We start from the raw sequence: 19,483 nt of genomic DNA on the forward strand, positions 1-19,483 counted from the left end.
TCTGTTATTCCATTATTCTATCAGGTTAACCTCTAAGAATAGAAAATTCCATGTAAATTTTATTTTTAAAAATATTCTAAATTTGGGGAATTATGAAAATAAATTTCTAGAATTTTTTAAATTTTGGAGAAAAAAAATCCTTTAATGAGGTGGCCTGGTGTTCCAAATGAGAGATGGCACAGCTGAAAAGTGATCTAACTATGAGGTGGTCCAGTGCCCCAGCTGAGAGCCTGGCAGCCCAGCTAAGACATGGAGAAGGCAGCCCAGCAACCCAGCCAGGCAGCTCAGTGGAGAGGTGCAAACAGAGGTGACTGAGCAGAAACAGAGCTAGGTGACAGCAGACCAGCAGCTGAGTGCAACGTGGTGGGACCCTGAAGAGCAGCTGTGCAAAGCTAAGTGGCAGAGGAGTGGACTGCCCAGAGCTATGACTGAGAGCAGCACAGCAGACCAACAGCAGCTGAGAGCAGCCTGACAGAGCAGCTGAGCTGTACAGAGCTAAATATGACAGCAGGCGGGAATGCCCACAGTGGTGACTGAGAGTAGCAGCAGCGGCTGAGAGTGGACCAGCAGCGGCTGAGAACATTGTGGCAGAGCAGCTGAGCTGTGGCTAAACACCTAGGCGTCGTACCCAGACATCGTACTTAAAAATTCCAGAAATGGCCAGGTAACCAAAGAGCAAGAAGGTGGGGAGGAAAAGGATAAGTACATAACACTTGTGGACGGAGAGGAAAGGGATAAACTTAAAAGGCAGGATGTAGAGCAGGGCTGTCAAACTCTATTTCATTGAGAGCTGTATCAGGGTTGTGTTTGATCTTGGGAGGTCAGGGTAGGCATGGGCAGCTCGATGTCATTCAATGTCACCCTGAGTGCTCTACCAGTGAAAATGGCGGCAACGGCTCCCTGATATCTGCCAGCGAAAATGGAGCTTCTCTATTTCCAGGGTTGCCCCACGGGCCACGTCTAAGCAACCCATGGGCTGGATCTGGCCCATGGGCCTTGAGTTTAACACCCCTGACGTAGAGGGTTAATAGCTAAGCATCTCCTAGAAAAAAGCCTGAGATTTCTAACATAACAAAGTGCATAACACTTCATAAAGGGCAAAGAACTCTTGAAAATTCTTACATTTTAAAATTTCTCAAGATTTTTTAAATCTTTTTTTCATAATTTTTAATTTTCTTTTTTAATTTTCAATTTCTTTTTTCAATTTTTAAACCTTTTTCAATTTTAAAATTCTTTTTTCAATTTTTTTTTATCAAATTATTTTTTCAATTTTTCCCCATTTTTCATTCTCTTTTTTCAACTAAACATTTGAAAATTGTTTATTAATTCTTTAGAAATATTTAAATTCTTAATGATCTAAGAGAAGAAAAATAATCATGGAAAAAGAGACAGAGACTTAAAACAGGGAAGTTATGAATTTTTGAAAATGGAGAACAAAGGTCAAGAACTTTTGTAAACTATAGTAAACTGACACTTCGCAACAGAGAAAATTTTTTTTTTAGAATTTTTTAACAAACAAAACAAATTATGTACATAGAGACTGACATTATATTGAGTTGCAAACTACTTCATCCTCATCTTCTAAATGAATTGGCAGATGTCATCTCAGAATCATGGTACCATATCTTTCAGAAATCCTGGGAACTACCAGAGGACTGGAAAAAAGTTGATGTGGTTCCCATCTTCAAAAAAAAGGTGGGGAGGAGGAACAGAGTCAGGAAAATACGGAGCAATCAGCCTAAACATCAATACTTGGGAAGATACTGGAAAAGATAATCAAAAAGCAGATCCGCAAACATCTAAAAACAAGTAAAGTAATAACTAGAAGTCAGCATGACTTTGTTAAAAACGGATCATGCCAAACCAATCTTATTTCATTCTTTGACATAGTGACTCCATTGCCTGCATGAAGGGCTACTGGCAAGGGATGGATTGAATCTCACAAGAACTGGGAAGAATTTATTTGGAAAATGACTGACTCATCTTATCAGAAGGGCTTTAAACTAAAATTGGTGACCGTTAGAACCAAGCAAAAACCACTAGATAACCAACCATATAAAGAGGTAGGGAGTAAAGAGAAAGAATAAGAAAAAGGGAAATCACAATGAAATAGAGTGATATGGAAAGGATGGAAAACCCAGATACAAAGTAGGAGATATAAGAAGCATACCCAAGACCCATAAAGGACTCAAATGCATATACACGAACATTCAAAGTTTAGGGAACAAACAGGATGAACTTGAAGTACATGAAAGTAAATATGATATAGTTTCCATTACTGAAACATGGTGGGATGAAACTCATGATTAGAATGTACTGAGGGAAGGATACAAAACTATTCAAAAGAAACAGACCTAACAAAAGAGGAGGTGGAATTGCATTGTATAAAAAAGATCACTACATCTCTACAGAAATAAAAAAAAAAAAAAAACAGGGATAAAAACTTCCTAGAACCCATAAGGATCAATATAAAAGGGGGAAAATGACATTGCTACAGGCGTATGCTACAGGCTGCCCAACCAAGCAAAAGAAATAGATGAACTTTTTGATAAACAATTTAACAAATGCACGTGGGAAATATATCACAGTAGTAATGGGAGTGTCAATTTCGAACTGAACCTGGCCACAGGCATCTTTCTGTTCCTCAGTTGCCACACTGGGGGGAAGAGGGAGAAAGAGTTTGGAATGCATTACTAGACACAACAAAGCACTTTCTCATGAAAACCAAGGTCATCACTGGCAACAGATAAGGTTGGGAAAGGAGTGCCTGAAGAGCCCGTCAGTTAACTTAATTGGCCAATGTGACCTGTGATACTTGGGGATGGGGTTATTTCTTAGTTTAATTGTCAAGCAGCCAAGTCTCAGGGTTCTGATTTGCTTGAATTTGTTAGTCAGAGCCTTGACATTAAGCCAAATCGCGGACAGCCATGTGGTGGCAGGGTGGCTAAGAGAAAATTAATCTGTCTACATTTGGAGTTTGTATAGATTTTCAATCATCAGGTCATGATTGTCCCAAAGGTGCTTTTTCAGGAGGCAACTGGAGTTTCTTGTTTTTTCTTTGAAGATGATTTATGTTCCTTGCTGACAGCTGGACATTTGCATCCTTTTAGAGGGTTGTTTGAAGCACTAGGAAGTGTATCTGTGTCCTCAGGGTCACCTGAGTAGTGCTCCTGGTTCCTGTGGTCTGCATTTTTTCCTCTGGAAATCCATTCCTACTCCCACACCATTCAAAGTCTGTTCATCATAAATTGTATAGCTAAAAGTCTATAAGAAGAAGAATATATATCCTTCTATTCCCCACTATCCTGTCAGAGCTGAAGAAGCTTCTTGGATGAGAAGCAAAATGTCTTAAAAGAAAAAACAAGAATGTCCGGTTGCCTCCTGAAAAAGCACCTTTGGAACTATTTACATTTGGTTTTTTTCAGGTACTCCTCACAAACTAGGGAGGGAGAGCCGACTGTCAACTTTGAAATGAACCTGGACGCAGCCACTCTCTGTTCCTCAGTTGCCAAATGGGGGAAGAGGGAAGGGAGGTTGGAATACATTACTAGACACAACAAAGTACTTTCTCATGAGAACTGAGGTCATTTCCACTGGCAAGGTTGGGAAAAAAGTTGTTGGGAAAGGATAAGGTTGAGAAAGGAGTACCTGAAGGGCCCACTAATTAACTTAATTGGCCAATGTGACCTGTGATACTTGGGGCTGGGGTTATAGTTTAATTGTACTGAAACCGGGAAAGGGAAAGATTTAGATTTGGCTTTCCATTGAAACTGATATGATGTACTCATTAAAGAAGACAGCCAAATATCAGAGTTCTGATTTGCTTGAGTTTGATAGTTGGAGCCATGACAGGGAGTCTTTAACTACCCTGATATCAACTGGGAGACAAACTCTGCAGCAACTGAGAGATCAAACAAATTACTAACCAACCTAGCTGACAACTTTATCATCCGAAAGGTAGAGGAGGGAACTAGAGGAAAAGCTATACTGGATGTAATTCTTACTAACAGAGAAGAAGTGATAGAGGGAGTTGGAAGTTGCCGGAACTTTGGGCAGGAATGACCATGACATATTGGAACTCAATATAATACAAACACAAGCAACAGAATATAATCTAACCAGTACAGAGTATAATCTAACCAGTGTCTTAAACTATAAGAGCTGATTTTAACAAATTCAGAGAGAGCCTAAGAAAAATTCCATGGATAAAAATCCTAAAAGGAAAACAACTGAAGAAGCATGGGAAACTCGGAAAACTATGATCATAAAAACCCAATCCAACACAATACCGCTGAAAAAGAAAAACAAAAAATCCAAGAAGGAACCAGCGTGGTTGCACAAAGATCTCTCTGATAAATTGAAAGACAAAATGGACCAGTTCAAAAAATGGAAAGAGGGACAAATAACTAAACCAGAGTATCAGCAGATAGCCCAAATCTGCAAAGATGAAGTCAGAGGAGCAAAGGCTCAGAATGAACAAAGACTTGCGACAAAAGTCAAAGATAATAAAAAAAAAGTTTCTTCCAACATATAAATAATAAGAAAACAAAATCAAGGAAACAGTCGGTCCACTAAAGAGAGAAGACGGCAAGGAAGTAACAGGCAACAGAGAGAAAGCAGAACTGCTTAACTCATTCTTTGCATCAGTCTTCATGCAAAACAAAAAACAAAAAACTATAGCTTAACCCACCAAAAACATAACTGTAAAAGACAGACCAGAAATAAAAGTTAAAATAAGCAAAAAATAGTAAGAGAACATTTGTCTGATCTTGATGAAAACAAATCACCGGGGCCTGATGGATTACATCCCAGAGTTTTAAAGGAGCTGGCAGAGGTAATCTCAGAACCACTGCACCACATCTTTCAAAAATCCTGGAGCAGCAGAGAACTACCAGAGGACTGGAAAAGAACTGATGTGGTTCCCATCTTCAAAAAAGGAAGAAAAAAAAACAGACTCAGGAAACTACAGACCAATCAGTTTAACATCAATATTTGGGAATTTACTGGAAAAGATAATCAAAAAACAGATCTGCGAACATCTAGAAACAAATAGTTATAACTAAAACTCAGCTTGGGTTTGTTAAAAAAGATCATGCCAAATCTTTTTTCTTTCTTTGACAAAGTGACTAAATTAGTAGACCAGTGAAATGCTGTGGACATAGCAGAGGTGGTATTCAGCAGGTTCTGACCAGTTCTGGAGAACCAGTAGCGGAAATTTTGAGTAGTTCGGAGAACTGGCAAATACCACCTCTGACTGGAGATTTTACACTATCCTTCCCTTGCCACACCCACCAAGTCACGCCCAGTAAAAAAAAAAAAATCAATCCCACCACTGGGCAATAGTATACTTAGACTTCAGCAAGAAAGTAACAAAGTAGTCTACAACCTACTTCTTCATAAGTTAGAAAAATGTGGGATAAACAACATTACCACCAGGTGGGTTTGTAACTGACTGGCAAACCATAATCAATGAATCTTCCATAATGATACTACATCTACCTGGAGGGAAGTAAGTAGTGGGGTACCACAAGATTCTGTCTTTGGCCCAGTACTCTTCAATATCTTCATAAATGACTTAGATGAGGGAATAGAAGGGGAACTCATCAAATTTGCAGATGACACTAAGCTGGCAGGAATAGCTAACACCCCAGAAGACAAGCTCAGGATCCAAAAAGATCTTGTCATACCTGAACAATGGATTCTATCCAACAAAATGAAATTTAATGTGGAAAAAAGCAAGGTTTTATACTTAGGCAGGAAAAACCAAATGTACAAGTACAGATTAGGTGAAACCTGATTTTTTTTAAAATTGTAATAGTGATCTTGGAATCCAAGTAGACAGTGACTTAAATATGAACTAGCAATGTGTGGCAGCAGCCAAAAAAAACCCAATACAGTCTTTGGTTATATAAACAGATGCACAGAATCAAAATCATATGAGGTATTACTACAGTTTTATAAAGTCTTTGTAAGGGCCTGGAATAAATCCAGTTTTGGTCACCACATTACAAAAATATATTGAGACTTTGGAAAAAGTGCAAAGAAGAGCAACTAAGAAGATTAAAGGTCTGGAGACAAAAATATATGAACAGTTGCAGGATTTGGGTTTCGCTAGTTTAGAGGAAAGAAGGACTAATGGGGACATGATAGTAGTATTCCAGTATTTAAGAGGTTGCCACAAAGAGGAGCGAAGCAACCAGTAGAATTAAGGAGAAACTTCCTAACAGTGAGGACAATTAATTAGTGGAATAGCTTATCATCAGAAGTTGTGGGTGCTTCATCACTAGAAGTTTTTAAGAAGAGACTGGAAATGGTATAGGGTCTGAAATGGTATAGGGTCTCCTGCTTGAGGAGGGGGTTGGACTAGAAAACCTCAAAGGCCCCTTCCAGGTCTATTCTGGTTGATTGATTGAAATTCTGAATTCTTGTCTATCTTTGTCCCTAGATGTTAGCAGAGGTTCATTCAGGTACTACTGACATAAAAAGAGTCTCGGTCAAGAAGTAACTCCATGTTTTGGTGCTTGTTTCGTTTATTTAATAAAGTTAACATTAATATACAAGTGTGTAAAATTTCTCTTAGTTCAAAAGACCAATTGTATGAGTACTTTAAAAAGATCAGGGATGATTTGAGCCAGTTCAGCCCAACCTCTAATATTCTTGGCTTTCTTCTCCACAATGAAGCTTCTACCATGTAGTTCTAGACATGTCTCGTTTAAATACATTTCTGAATAACTCCATAGAACATTAAACCCTCAAAAAGGATGCAAAACTTTCCCCCTAGCAATCAACAGAAAGAGGTTTCTAATCTTGAAATTGACAAAATTTGGAAGGCTTGTAAAGCAGTTGTCCTGTCATTTACCTTTTAGTAACTAGGAGGTACATTTGTAATATATGCAAATATTACTTTGTATATAATTCAGAAATTAGTGAATATATTCCACTGCTATATTGTCAGATCCGTGTATCTGCCATTTTTCAATGGAAGAAGAAGAGGGGGGAGTTGGTAAAAGAAATCCTTTTTTGATGCAATTCGAACATATTAAATTTCATACTGAATTTATATAACCTACACTTGATATACAACTGAGAGACTGAAACCAGATGCCCCGGAAATCTGTCACCTCTGGAAGAGACAGTAATAGAGAAGGGACCATAAAAATTCCAGCTGAGAGATGTTTCCTGAGAAACCCTTCAGAAGATCGTTCTCAGAAGAGGGGAGGGGGAATTAACATGTCGATTCTTTGTTTTACAAAATACACATCAAGATAAGGGGAGAGGTCTTAAACTCCCTTATCTATCACTGCATGCCCGGGAGACGTTAGATGCTGCTTTTGTATCCCTACTTGAATTGTCTCATCTCAATAAAGGATTCCTTTTGAAACACCTAGATTTCAGAAGTTCATTCTTGTCGATTGAAATGGGAAAAGTTTAGTAGCCTGACATGTATGAAGCATTTTAAAATATTTTCTTCAGAACCTGTTCGTTTATTGAAAGCCCAAAAGGATTTCTACCCTAGTTGTTTTAGGAAGTGTATTTATGATCTCCACATGCATAAACCAATAGAAAGTACCAATAGAAAGTAGAAATCTACCAAAGTAGATTTTCTATAATAAAATAGTGATTTCAGAGTTCTGTCTTGGTGTTTTTTTCAAAATATTTTTTTTCTGGATTACTTCTGGAAGTGTACATTATTATGTATTATATTATATATTAGGGGGAAAGAGTCTCATTTTTAGTTTTAGTTTTTATGTTCTGCCTTTATAAACTGTATTTTTGGTGCTTTTAGCAATATTGTCTTAATGATTTTTTTAAATTCTAATTTTAGTTTAACAGCCGTTGGAACTTGTTGCCTACAGATAGGTTAATTTTTAATCTATGCTTAGAGAAATTTGATTTGACTCAGAATATTTAACAATCTCTGAGGTTTTAAATCCTTAAAGTATTAATTTCTTACAGTAAATAAGTAAATCTCTTACCATGGTTTCACTGGGAGACCAAAATTAAATCCATAGTTAGCGTTTTAAGCAGTGTTTTTTCAAACATGGCAGCTTAAGGTGTGTGGAATGAATTACCCTGGGGATTTTTGGGCATTGAAGTCCACCTACTGAAAACTGGAATATCATCATTGGTATATAGTAGCAATTTATCTCAAACTCCAGCCAGTATTATACCTAAATGTATTTGTGTAATATGAAAAAAATAAAGGGAACACTTAAAAAACACAATGTAACTCCAAGTCAATCACACTTCTGTGAAATCAAACTGCCCACTTAGGTAGCAACACTGATTGACAATCAATTTCACATGCTGTTGTGCAAATGGAATAGACAACAGGTGGAAAGCGTAGGCAGTTAGCAAGACATCCCCAATAAAGGAGTGGTTCTGCAGGGGATGACCACAGACCATTTCTCAGTTCCTATGCTTTCTGGCTGATGGTTTGGTCACTTTTGAATGCTGGCGGTGCTTTCACTCTAGTGGTAGCATGAGACTGAGTCTACAACCCACATAAGTGGCTCAGGTAGTGCAGCTTATTCAGGATGGCACATCAATGCGACCTGTGGCAAGAAGGTTTGCTGTGTCTGTCAGCGTAGTGTCCAGAGCATGGAGGCGCTACCAGGAGACAGGCCAGTACATCAGGAGACGTGGAGAAGGCTATAGGAGGGCAACAACCCAGCATCAGGACCGCTACCTCCACCTTTGTGCAAGGAGGAACAGGAGGAGCACTGCCAGAGCCCTGCAAAATGACCTCCAGTGGGCCACAAATGTGCATGTGTCTGCTCAAATGGTCAGAAACAGACTCCATGAGGGTGGTATGAGGGCCCGACGTCCACAGGTGAGGGTTGTGCTTACAGCCCAACACCGTGCAGGACGTTTGGCATTTGCCAGAGAATACCAAGATTGGCAAATTCGCCACTGGCGCCCTGTGCTCTTCACAGATGAAAGCAGGTTCACACTGAGCACGTGTGACAGACATGATAGGGTTTGGAAATGCCATGGAGAACGTTCTGCTGCCTGCAACATCCTCTAGCATGACCGGTTTGGCAGTGGGTCAGTAATGGTGTGGGATGGCATTTCTTTAGGGGGCCGCACAGCCCTCCATGTGCTCTCCAGAAGTAGCCTGACTGCCATTAGGTACCGAGATGAGATCCTCAGACCCCTTATGAGACCATATGCTGGTGCGGTTGGCCCTGGGTTCCTCCTAATGCACGACAATGCTAGACCTCATGTGGCTGGAGTGTGTCAGCAGTTCCTTCAAGACGAAGGCATTGACTGGCCCGCCTGTTCCCCAGACCTGAATCCAATTGAGCACATCTGGGACATCATGTCTCGCTCCATCCACCAACGCCACGTTGCACCACAGACTGTCCAGGAGTTGGGGGATGCTTTAGTCCAGGTGTGGGAGGAGACCATCCGCCACCTCATCAGGAGAATGCCCAGATGTTGTAGGGAGGTCATACAGGCACGTGGAGGCCACACACACTACTGAGCCTCATTTTGACTTGTTTTAAGGACATCAAAGTTGGATCAGCCTGTAGTGTTTTTTTTCCACTTTAATTTTGAGTGTAACTCCAAATCCAGACCTGCATGGGTTGCTAAATTTGATTTCCATTGATAATTTTTGTGTGATTTTGTTGTCAGCACATTCAACTATGTAATGAACAAAGTATTTAATAAGAATATTTCATTCATTCAGGTCTAGGATGTCTTATTTTTGTGTTCCCTTTATTTTTTTGAGCAGTGTGTGTGTGTGTGTGTGTGTGTGTGTGTGTGTATTACAGAAAGCTTGTTCTAGAAATTTTCACTGCATTATTAAACATTTTTTCTGCATTCAGTGACACTGTTACAGTGATCTCAATTTTTTGAATATATATTCAGATGGTTCATTAGTAATCAAATATTAGCAGACACTTGATGACTTTATCAGTCCTGCATAATGTGGTTTTATAATCAAAGATAATATCACTTATAATAAAAACCCCAAATGTATTAGTTAAAGCAATTTATAATCTAATCTATTGCAATCAGTATTTTTAATCTGATGAACTTTCATAGTCAGTAGGGTTTTTACCAGTGTTCCTGGTCAAAAGGAACACCCTGGAAAACTCTGTTTAAATAGGCATTATTACATCAGTTAACTGCTTTGATTCTTTCCTTTTTTTAACATATTTTTAAAGCACAACCTCAATGTTTGCCTCAGCCAAATGTTTTGCCGCTTGACAAGTATAAGGAAGGAACCAGCAAAAAAGAAAATAGCCCCAGAAGTCTGAAAAGTGAAAGCGGATTTTGCAGTGGAGTCAAAGTTGATGCACCAGATAACCGAATATTTTCTGCACCTGTTTCCCAAAAAATACACAGAAAAATTCAGTCCAGCCTGTCGGTCAACATTGAAAGTAGTAAAAAAAGCTCTGCTTATTCTCAGAAACCAGGTCCTTTTCCTGAAGGTAAGTTGATAACAAAGTGGTTTGTTTTTTTTAAATTGCTAACTGGCAGTATCAGGGGTGGGATTCTACTGGTTTGGACCGGTTCTATAGAACCGGTTGTTATGATTCTGCGCAGTTCAGAGAATCGGCAAATCGTGCCCTCTCTCCATCTGCCCCTCCTTTCCCTGCCCAGTCAGTCCTTATCGCGCATGCGTGACATTGCGCACATGCCTGACATTGCTGACTGCGTTTTTCCCTGGACAATCACCCCTTAAGGTATTTCTTTTTTTCCCCCCTTCCGATCAGCTGTGCCGGGATTCCCCTCGTCCTACTGTTTCACCCAGGAAGCTTCCCTGAGGTCCAGAAGGCTCAAAAAATGAGGGGAGGGGTTTCTGCAAAAAAAGAAGCCATGCCCACCCAGTCACATGGCCATGCCCATCTAGCCACGCCCACAGAATTGGTTGTTAAAAAATTTGAATCCCACCCGTAGGCTGTATCATTACAGAGGCAAGATAGAAATGCTTTGTATTTAGGAGACAGGCAAATATTTTAAGATATGTAATAAGAACTTGTTATTTTGTTATTGACAAGGGCTTAGTACATTCCCAAAACTCCATATTCCTGGCCATTGATATCTATACAGTAAATACTGCAGGTGATCCTCTGCTGAAAACCATTCATTTAGTGACAGTTCACAGTTACAGTGGTGCTGAATAAGTAATTTACAACTGGTCCTTGCACTTACAACTGTTTCAGCCTGCCTCTGGCCTCATGATCAACATTTGGGTGCTTGGCAACTGGCTTGTATTTATGGTGGTTGCAGTGTCTCAGAGTCATATGATTGTGATTTTCCTAGCTGGCTTCTAAGAAGCAAAGTTAATGGAGGAAGTTGGATTCACTTAACAACCATATGATTTGCTTAACAGCCTCATCAAAAATGTAGGCAAGACTTACTTAGCAACTTAGCAATGAAAGTTCCAGACATTGTAAGTCAAGGATTGCCTGTAAATGCTTATTTATTTTCATACCCTCAATATATAAATAAATTTTATTCTTCTTCATTGGAGCCTGTGGTTAATCTATGGATCCAACTACTGTAAAAAGAGCAGCAGAAGTTAAAAAAGGAAAGGAGAACAAGACAAAATATCATTCTGAACAAGACAAAATATCATTCTGCCCCTTTCACAATCATCTCTCAAAATTATTATGAATATGCCAGAAACAATTGTTCTGGAAGATTGATCATCTTGGCAGTTTTCTCTACTTCCTCCATTTCAAATGTACATTGCCTAACTGTTAAAAAACTTTTTTTTATTATAGATTACTAGTTTAAGCAGTTTTTTATTAATTGTCTTGAGCAAAGGATCCACACAATTCTCATTATAACGAGAGGAAAAACTCCAGCCTACAAGGAATATATCTATCTATCTATCTATATCTATATATCTGTTTTCTTAAGTTTTCGCTGGTACTTACATGTATGGCATTCAGCTTTGTTCGGGTATTTTCCACGTCATAGTAGTTGTGCTTTTAAAGTTGTAGCGACGTTTGGCAGAATCTCATCTGCCATCATCAGGCTTCTATATAGAAGCCTGATGATGGCAGATGAGATTCTGCCGAAACGTCGCTACAACTTTAAAAGCACAACTACTATGACGTGGGAAAATACCCGAACAAAGCTGAATGCCATACATCTATATATCTATATCTATATAACATATATTTATATCCCTCCCTCTCCCTCCCTCTCTCTCCCTCTCTTCCTCTCCCTCTCTCTCTCTCTCACACACACACAGAACCAATTTGGTGTAGTGGTTAAGGCATCAGGCTGCAAAACAGAAGCCATGAATTTTAGTTCTTTAGGCACAAAGCTGGACTGGGAAATTACCCAGCTTAAGTAATTTTGGCTGATCTCTCTCAGCCCTAGGAAGCCGACAATGGCAAACCACTTCTGAAATATAGTCAAGAAAACTACAGGGACTAATCTAGGCAGTTGCTAGGAGCTAACACTGATCTTGGCACAAAATAAATAAAAATCTGTTCTGTATACTATATAATCATGTTATATCAATAGATTTAAATTGGCTGCCTAACAATTAGTTGGTTAAATGTTGATATTTGGAATAAGATCTTATGGAGTTATTTAATATTGTAGTGAGGAAAGGGCTTGTCCTTCGAAATATTAATACAAACTAATCTAAGAAAAAGTAGAATACATATTATGCAAATTATAAATATAACACAAATGATTTTTAATCATCAATCAACAGTGATAAATCAAGAATGTTTTAAGATATTAAAATACAAAGATAAATATAAGAATACAATTTTATATGCACGATCTATGTAGCATTTGTTTGTTTAGAAATGCATGTTTTCAGTTCTTGATATCTTGTCAAGAGGAGCTCTTGTTTGCTTGTGAGAATTATGTCATTTCACATCTCCTGTCACCTTTCTGATCCTTCAGGTTCTATATGTAGCTTTTATGATATGCCAAGGTCTGAACCTCTTGCTTTCACTCTGCAAATTTGTAACTTCTCTCTTTTGCATACTTGGGTGCTTCCCACCATTCACTGAAGTAATTTAAATGTCACTGTTCTGCTTCTCTCACAGTATTCTCACAGTCTCACATCAGGTTTGTATCACTGTACCTCCTGCTGCTATAGTGCAATATAGTGCAATATAGTACAATCATGTCTGATTCTAATTGAAAAATATAGTGTATAGTACATTTTTTAAAACAAAAAGTACATGTTGTTGACTTCTGACACTTGTATTGCTTAGGGATGGCAATCCCTGTGTTCCCAATTGTTATTGTTAACTGAATCCTGCTGTTGTTAGGCAAAGCAAATTTTTGCCGGCTTTCCACAACCAAAGTCAGTGGGGAATCTGGCAGGAAGTTGCAAGTTCCAGGTCTCTAGGTAAGTAAGTGACTACTAATTCTAATTCGAGCAGAGTAGAGTAGAGTAGAATAGAATAGAATTAGATTAGATTAGAATAGAATAGAATAGAATAGAATAGAATAGAATAGAATAGAATAGAATAGAACAGAATTCTTTATTAGCCATGTGTGATTGGACAAACAAGGGATTTGTCTCCAGCACATAAGCTCTCTGTGTACAAACAACAACAAAGTGATAGGTTATAAATAATAAAACTATATGATATATGACATTATGTATCAGGCGTGTCAAACTCGCAGCCTGCAGGCCAGATGCATCACACACTGGCCACGCCCATGCCTGGTTTGGTGAAGGGGAAAAAAGTCACAATATGTCTCGTGACAATGCATGACAACACAAGTTTAACACCCCTGTTATATATCATATAGATCTATGATATGAACAAAGTGATAGTCATATATCATTGAGAAGACCCACTTTCTGTGTTAGTATTGCTTAATTAACATTGACTCTGACCAATTATGTACAGTGGACAATAACTAGGTAAGATAGGTGCATCCTCAAGTAACCAGGCCAGATGCTATGAAAGACTTAGTAGTGAAATGAGCATCTTAAAATTCCATCTGGAACGTTCTTAAAAATTGGCATGCTCAGAGGGGAAAGCATGGGTATTACTTTGGGATATTTCTTTTTCTCTTTAGAAAAAGATGCTTCCTCTCTTCAAAGCTCATCTCTGCAATACATTTAGGACACCACATAAAGCTTCTTCCCTTTTTAAGAAACATCTCAGCGCTGATAAAGAGGTTGCTAAATTTCCTTGACCCTCAAAGATGGTTTTCTTTCTATTTGTACTCTGAATAGCAGAGTTTCAGAGAGGCCTTCTATCTGTTTTGGGCCTTTCAAGTTCATCCAAAGGGTTACTGTACCTTCTTGAGCGTTGTCATGATACTTATTTACATATTTGGATTCATGGATAATCGAAATAGACATGAACAATAAAAATGGTCAAATAGATAAACTGTTTAGAATTATTTTTCAAGTGACACTGATTGATAATAAGATTGTATTAACAAAACGATACAAAAATGTTATGCACTGCCACCTGTTTAGATTATTTTTAAGAGATTTTTGCAAAAATAAACGAATGAACAGGTAGTCCTTACTCAATGTTGGTAATCAGGATCATCAACTTGGTTGCTAAATTATTTTGGTGAATTCCTCTCTCTCTTTTTTTTCTAAGTAGGTTTTTAGAAAAACAAAAACTACAAGTGGTCCTCGACTTATGACTACAGTTGAGCCCAAAATTTGTATTGTTAAGCAAGATAATTTTAAATGATTTTTGCCCCATTTTATTACCTTTCTTGACACGGTTGTTAAGTGAATCACTGCAGTTGTTAAGTTAGTAACACAGTTGTTAAGTGAATCTAGCTTATCCATTGAATTTGCTTGTCCAAAAAAATCACAAAAGGTGTTTATGGGACCTGGGTTATATGCCAGTTACCAAGCAGACAAATTTTGATCAAATTTTTTACACGGGGATGCTACAAAAGTCATAAGTGTGAAAACAATCATAAGTCACTTTTTTCAGTGCCATTGTAACTTTGAATGATCATTAAACAAATAGTTGTAAGTCAAGAACTACCTGTGTTTTGGTATTATTTTTGTCCACAATAATTGTCCTGAACCTGAGCTAATGTGTTAGTGGGTGCTGTGCATATATTTTATTGTAATGGCTGTTTTTGTTGGTATTGTTCTGTTTTGTTATGTTACTAATTATTTTAAATTTTATTCTGGATGTTTTATGCCACAGAGTTTTGGAATGTAGTAGGTTTAACAAATTAAAAATACTATGATGATGACAGTGATGATTTAATTATTTGTTGTTTTCTTTTTCACAATCATTGCTCTGCATGTAGTGTCATTGCTATTAATGGCATGACCATTTCATTTTGATTAGTGGTAGTTATAATTTGTTGTAATTTGGAAACCTTTCTTCCTTTATTTGGCGTTTATTGTCAAGATAGAGAAAAAAAGTTAAGCTAATCTTGAATTATCAATATTGAGACACCTATTTCTTCTTAACTATGTCTCGTTTACATTATTTTTAAAAAAACCATAAGAGGAAATTATTAGTTTTGTTCCATGACAGTCTCCATGACAACAGTCTAATTAATCCCCATCAATCTGGCTTTGGTTCTCTTCACTGAACTTTACTCCCCAGCTTCATTTCATGTGTCATATCTGCTAAGCACTGGATGAAGGTCACTTGTAGGTATGGTTATTCTTCATGAGAAACATAATTTAATATATGTAAGCATTCTTCTTACTAGCTGACTCTTTCCTGTTTTGTTACCAATGAACATTCATCTATTCGTCATATTTAAGTGTTTATGTATTACTGTTCATTATTTATAGAAATAAGCTAACAAATTAACTATTTAAACAAAAATGCTTACATAACACCAGTGGCTAATTTCTTTTGATTGTGGATGAATCAAACATGCATCTCTCCCAACATCTTTTGCATTACAGGTAGTCCTCAAATTATGACCACAATTGAGCCCTACATTTCTGTTGCTAAGCAAGACAGTTGTTAAGCAAATTTTGGCCCATTTTACGACCTTTCTTGCTGCAGTTGTTAAGTGAATCACTACAGTTGTTAAGTTAGTAATCTGGTTGTTAAATGAATCTGGCTTTGTCTGAAGGTCACAAAAGAGAATCACATGACCCAAGGACATTGCAACTGCCATGAAGATGAGTCAGTTGCCAAGTTTCTGAATTTTGATCACATGATCATGAAGATGCTGCAGTGGTCATAAGTGTGAAAAATGGTCGTAAGTCACTTTTTCAGTGCCATTATAACGTTGAAGGCTCACTAAATGAAATATTGTAAGCAAGGACTATCCGTACCCAGTTCATTTATAAGTGACAGACTGAATAATCTCAATGGAAGATTTTGTTTTCATTTTTTCAACCCAATTTTATTTTTATATTTTATAGCTTTCCTTCATTTCTTTATTAGCATGAAAGAAGATTGGCTTTTTTGTTTTGGTGTTGATGTTGCAGATGGATTAAGGCTATGCATCATATAGGGTAGTCTTGAAGCAAGAGGGATAAGTGCAGTGGTAAACAAAATAAAAGGGGACTGATAGGGAAAGCTATTTAAAATAATAACTATCATTGTTCCTGTTATGGAGAACAAATAACTGGTATGTCCAAAATGATAAAATGATATGTATTTAGTGATACAACAACATGTTCTTTAGGATCTTAATAGCAATAGCACTTAGACTTATATACTGATTCACAGTGCTTTTACAACCATTTCTAAGTGGTTTACAGAGTCAGCATATTACTCCCAAAAATCTGGGTCCTCATTTTAGCAACCTCAGAAGGATGGAAGGATGGTGAGATTTGAACTGCCAAATTGCAGACCGCCAGCAGTCAGTAGAAGTAGCCTGCAGTACTGCATTCTAACCATTGTGCCACCATGGCTCTACTGATTTCTACAAAATCTTCCAAAGAGATTATTCAGTCTGTCATTTAATCTTATGTCTGCTGTGCCTCTGAGCTTTACTGCTGTGCTCTGAAATCTTTTTGGAGCATTTATTTATTGATTCATTTTTATTTATTTGCTTCATGAATTATTTTAAAGGCATATAAAATCCAACCCAATATAAAACATAATATAATGAAACCAAATTAATCAACATAAACATATCTTAATCAGCAAAAGCAATCCAAAAAAGGTTTCAGCTAATAGTGGGGATATTCTTCTTCATGAGTAGACTATTAAGAGGAAGGTGAGCTGCCATGCAAAAGTACTCCTCATATTACGCATGCAATATAATGTAATTTGGAAAAAAAGAAAATGGTTTTGTTTGCTCTTAAAGTGCTTTGTTTTCCCCAGAATGGTCATTCAGAATGTAGTATGAAATTTCTGTTCTTCTCTTTATTCCTTCCCTGTCTGTCTACTTTCTCAAGATTGCTGTGTACACTGTATTTTGGCCTGCTTGTTCTGTGAATTCGTCACTCTCTGTGGCCTCATCCTGGAGCAAACCTCGTGTGGAATCTGCCCAGGGCTGGCCTGCTGCTGTGGAGAAAAAATGGGAGATGACTGCAACTGCCCGTGTGACATGGACTGTGGCATTGTAGATGCCTGTTGTGAATCATCGGACTGTTTAGAAATCTGTATGGAATGTTGTGGGATTTGTTTCCCATCATAGGTTTGTATTTTTTTCTAGTTTTTGTTGTTATTGTTGAGTTTTGAAAAACTAGAGAGGGCTGTTCTGTGCATTTCTCTATTTCTGAGAAATTCTTTCAAAAGACACTATTAAATGTTCTTACAGCAACCTGCTAAGCACTCTTCAATTTTTAACTATTAGTGAAAAGTTGTAGATAATTTTTGAACAGTAGGCCATAAAGTATAAATGCAGGACAAATCATTCACACAAATGAAATAAAAATTTGACAGATGTATCTGGAAAAACAAAGAAGGGATAACTTCTTTAAATTTTTGTTGTTATTTGATCTTCCTTTTTATAGCTGGACAATCATATAAGAACATTTATTTTAATGATTCTTGATTAGAGAAAATTGTAATTGTTTTCAGGCAAATATAATTTGTTATGTATTAAATATATTTTATCTTAACTGGTATGCAAATTAATTTATGTGATCTAGTCATATTATTAAGGTCTGAAGAATAATCTTGTTCATATTTTATAGTACAGTCTTGTTCATGTCTATTCTAAGTAATGACTGCAGCTTTAAAGCGCTATTTACTTCTATAATGTTTGCATTCCATATGTAATATTGTAAAGAGAGCAGCATAGTGGCCTAGTGGTGAAGGCGCTCGCCTCCCACTTGGAAAGTTGAGAGTTCAATCCGAGGTAGCGGCAGATGTTTCTATCCTAGGGTGCAAAGAAAACGTATCTGCTGCAAACTCTACCTAGGCGTCAGGAAGGGCATCCAGCCATTAAATGCTCAACTCCATCCAGTCACTCTAACTCTACCCCAAATTAAGAGACTACAGGGTCACAAAAAGGGAGTATTATTATAAATAGTTAGGTTGGTGAAGTGAATAAATTTAAATAAATAATCAAGAATGAAGGAGAACGGGTTATATTGAAAGAAAATGAAGCTAGATGTACAAAAAATGCTTTCCCATGCAAAGAATAAAAAAGTTTTTTATAAAACTTCCAATAGTGTATGAAACCATTATGCAAGAGATTTAAAAACTATATTTAGATTTCATCCAGTATTTGAAGTTGTTTAAAGGAGAAGGAATATATTTAGAAAATAGGTAATATTCCTGAATTGTTCTCATGGAGTAATTAAAATCGAGTCCAATGTTTTTAATAACAGAATTTTCTGTACCTTGGAATATTATGTGTATGATGTCTCTTCAAATTTTTATTGTAATTAATAATTTATATATACTATAGAGACCCTTTTAGCTGTTCTCATTTATTTCCTTGATCTCAGTAAATTATTATTCATTTCCATTTAAAGAATAACCCATTTTATGATAAATAAAAATCTGAATTAGAAATAAGTGATTTATCAATATTTACTTCTAAGTTTTTAGTGACAAGAAAATTTACAGTGTTCTCAATGTACCTGCTTGCATATGTTGAAAATTAAATAAACTATTCTTATTTCATATTTATTGATGCTGCAACAATTGTTCCATTCCCAGGAGGGGCTTCTGTTTGATTTTTCATGATCTTCACTTATTTTTTGGTCTTTGATACATGTGAAATACATTTTGATAAAATTATTTGATCTTAAGTTTTAGTGCATTGGCAAATGAGTTAGTTAGGGGAAGAGCAGGAATAACTTCTGCCCAACCCTTTGATTCTGAAAAATGTGGGTGAATGCAGGGTCATTTATATTGACAGAATTAAAAACTATTGTATAACCAGAATTTTAAATAAAGTTTAAACAAAGTTTACATTGAGTAAACAAGCAAGATCAATTGTATGCTCTTAATTATAAATTTTGAAAGGTAGAAGCACACTTGTAAATGAGAGAGGCATTCTTTTCCTTGGGTTATTGATTTCAATGGCTAGCAAGAGAGATTTGTTACATACAGTATTGGAAGATCTTTTTTGTGTGTGTGTAAATTTTATTGGTTTTTTAAAAACAAACATAAAC

The 19,483-nt window shown here is 37.0% G+C and overlaps 1 protein-coding gene across 1 annotated transcript in view; it reads left to right on the plus strand.

The window, feature by feature from the left end:
• MDFIC (MyoD family inhibitor domain containing) overlaps positions 1-18,989 on the plus strand; it is a 64,960-nt gene extending 45,971 nt beyond the window's left edge. Inside the window, exons 3-4 of the mRNA XM_026669091.2 lie at positions 10,176-10,442; positions 17,309-18,989. Coding sequence (XP_026524876.1) covers positions 10,176-10,442; positions 17,309-17,550 — 509 coding nt within the window. The 3' untranslated portion in view covers positions 17,551-18,989. The remainder of the gene's footprint in view (positions 1-10,175; positions 10,443-17,308) is intronic.
• The last annotated feature ends 494 nt before the right edge of the window (positions 18,990-19,483 follow it).

The sequence above is a fragment of the Notechis scutatus genome, chromosome 6 (assembly GCF_049901735.1).
Source record: "Notechis scutatus isolate UNSWTSFEM ecotype Mainland chromosome 6, rNotScu1.2, whole genome shotgun sequence".
In the NCBI taxonomy this organism is placed as follows: Eukaryota; Metazoa; Chordata; class Lepidosauria; order Squamata; family Elapidae; genus Notechis; species Notechis scutatus.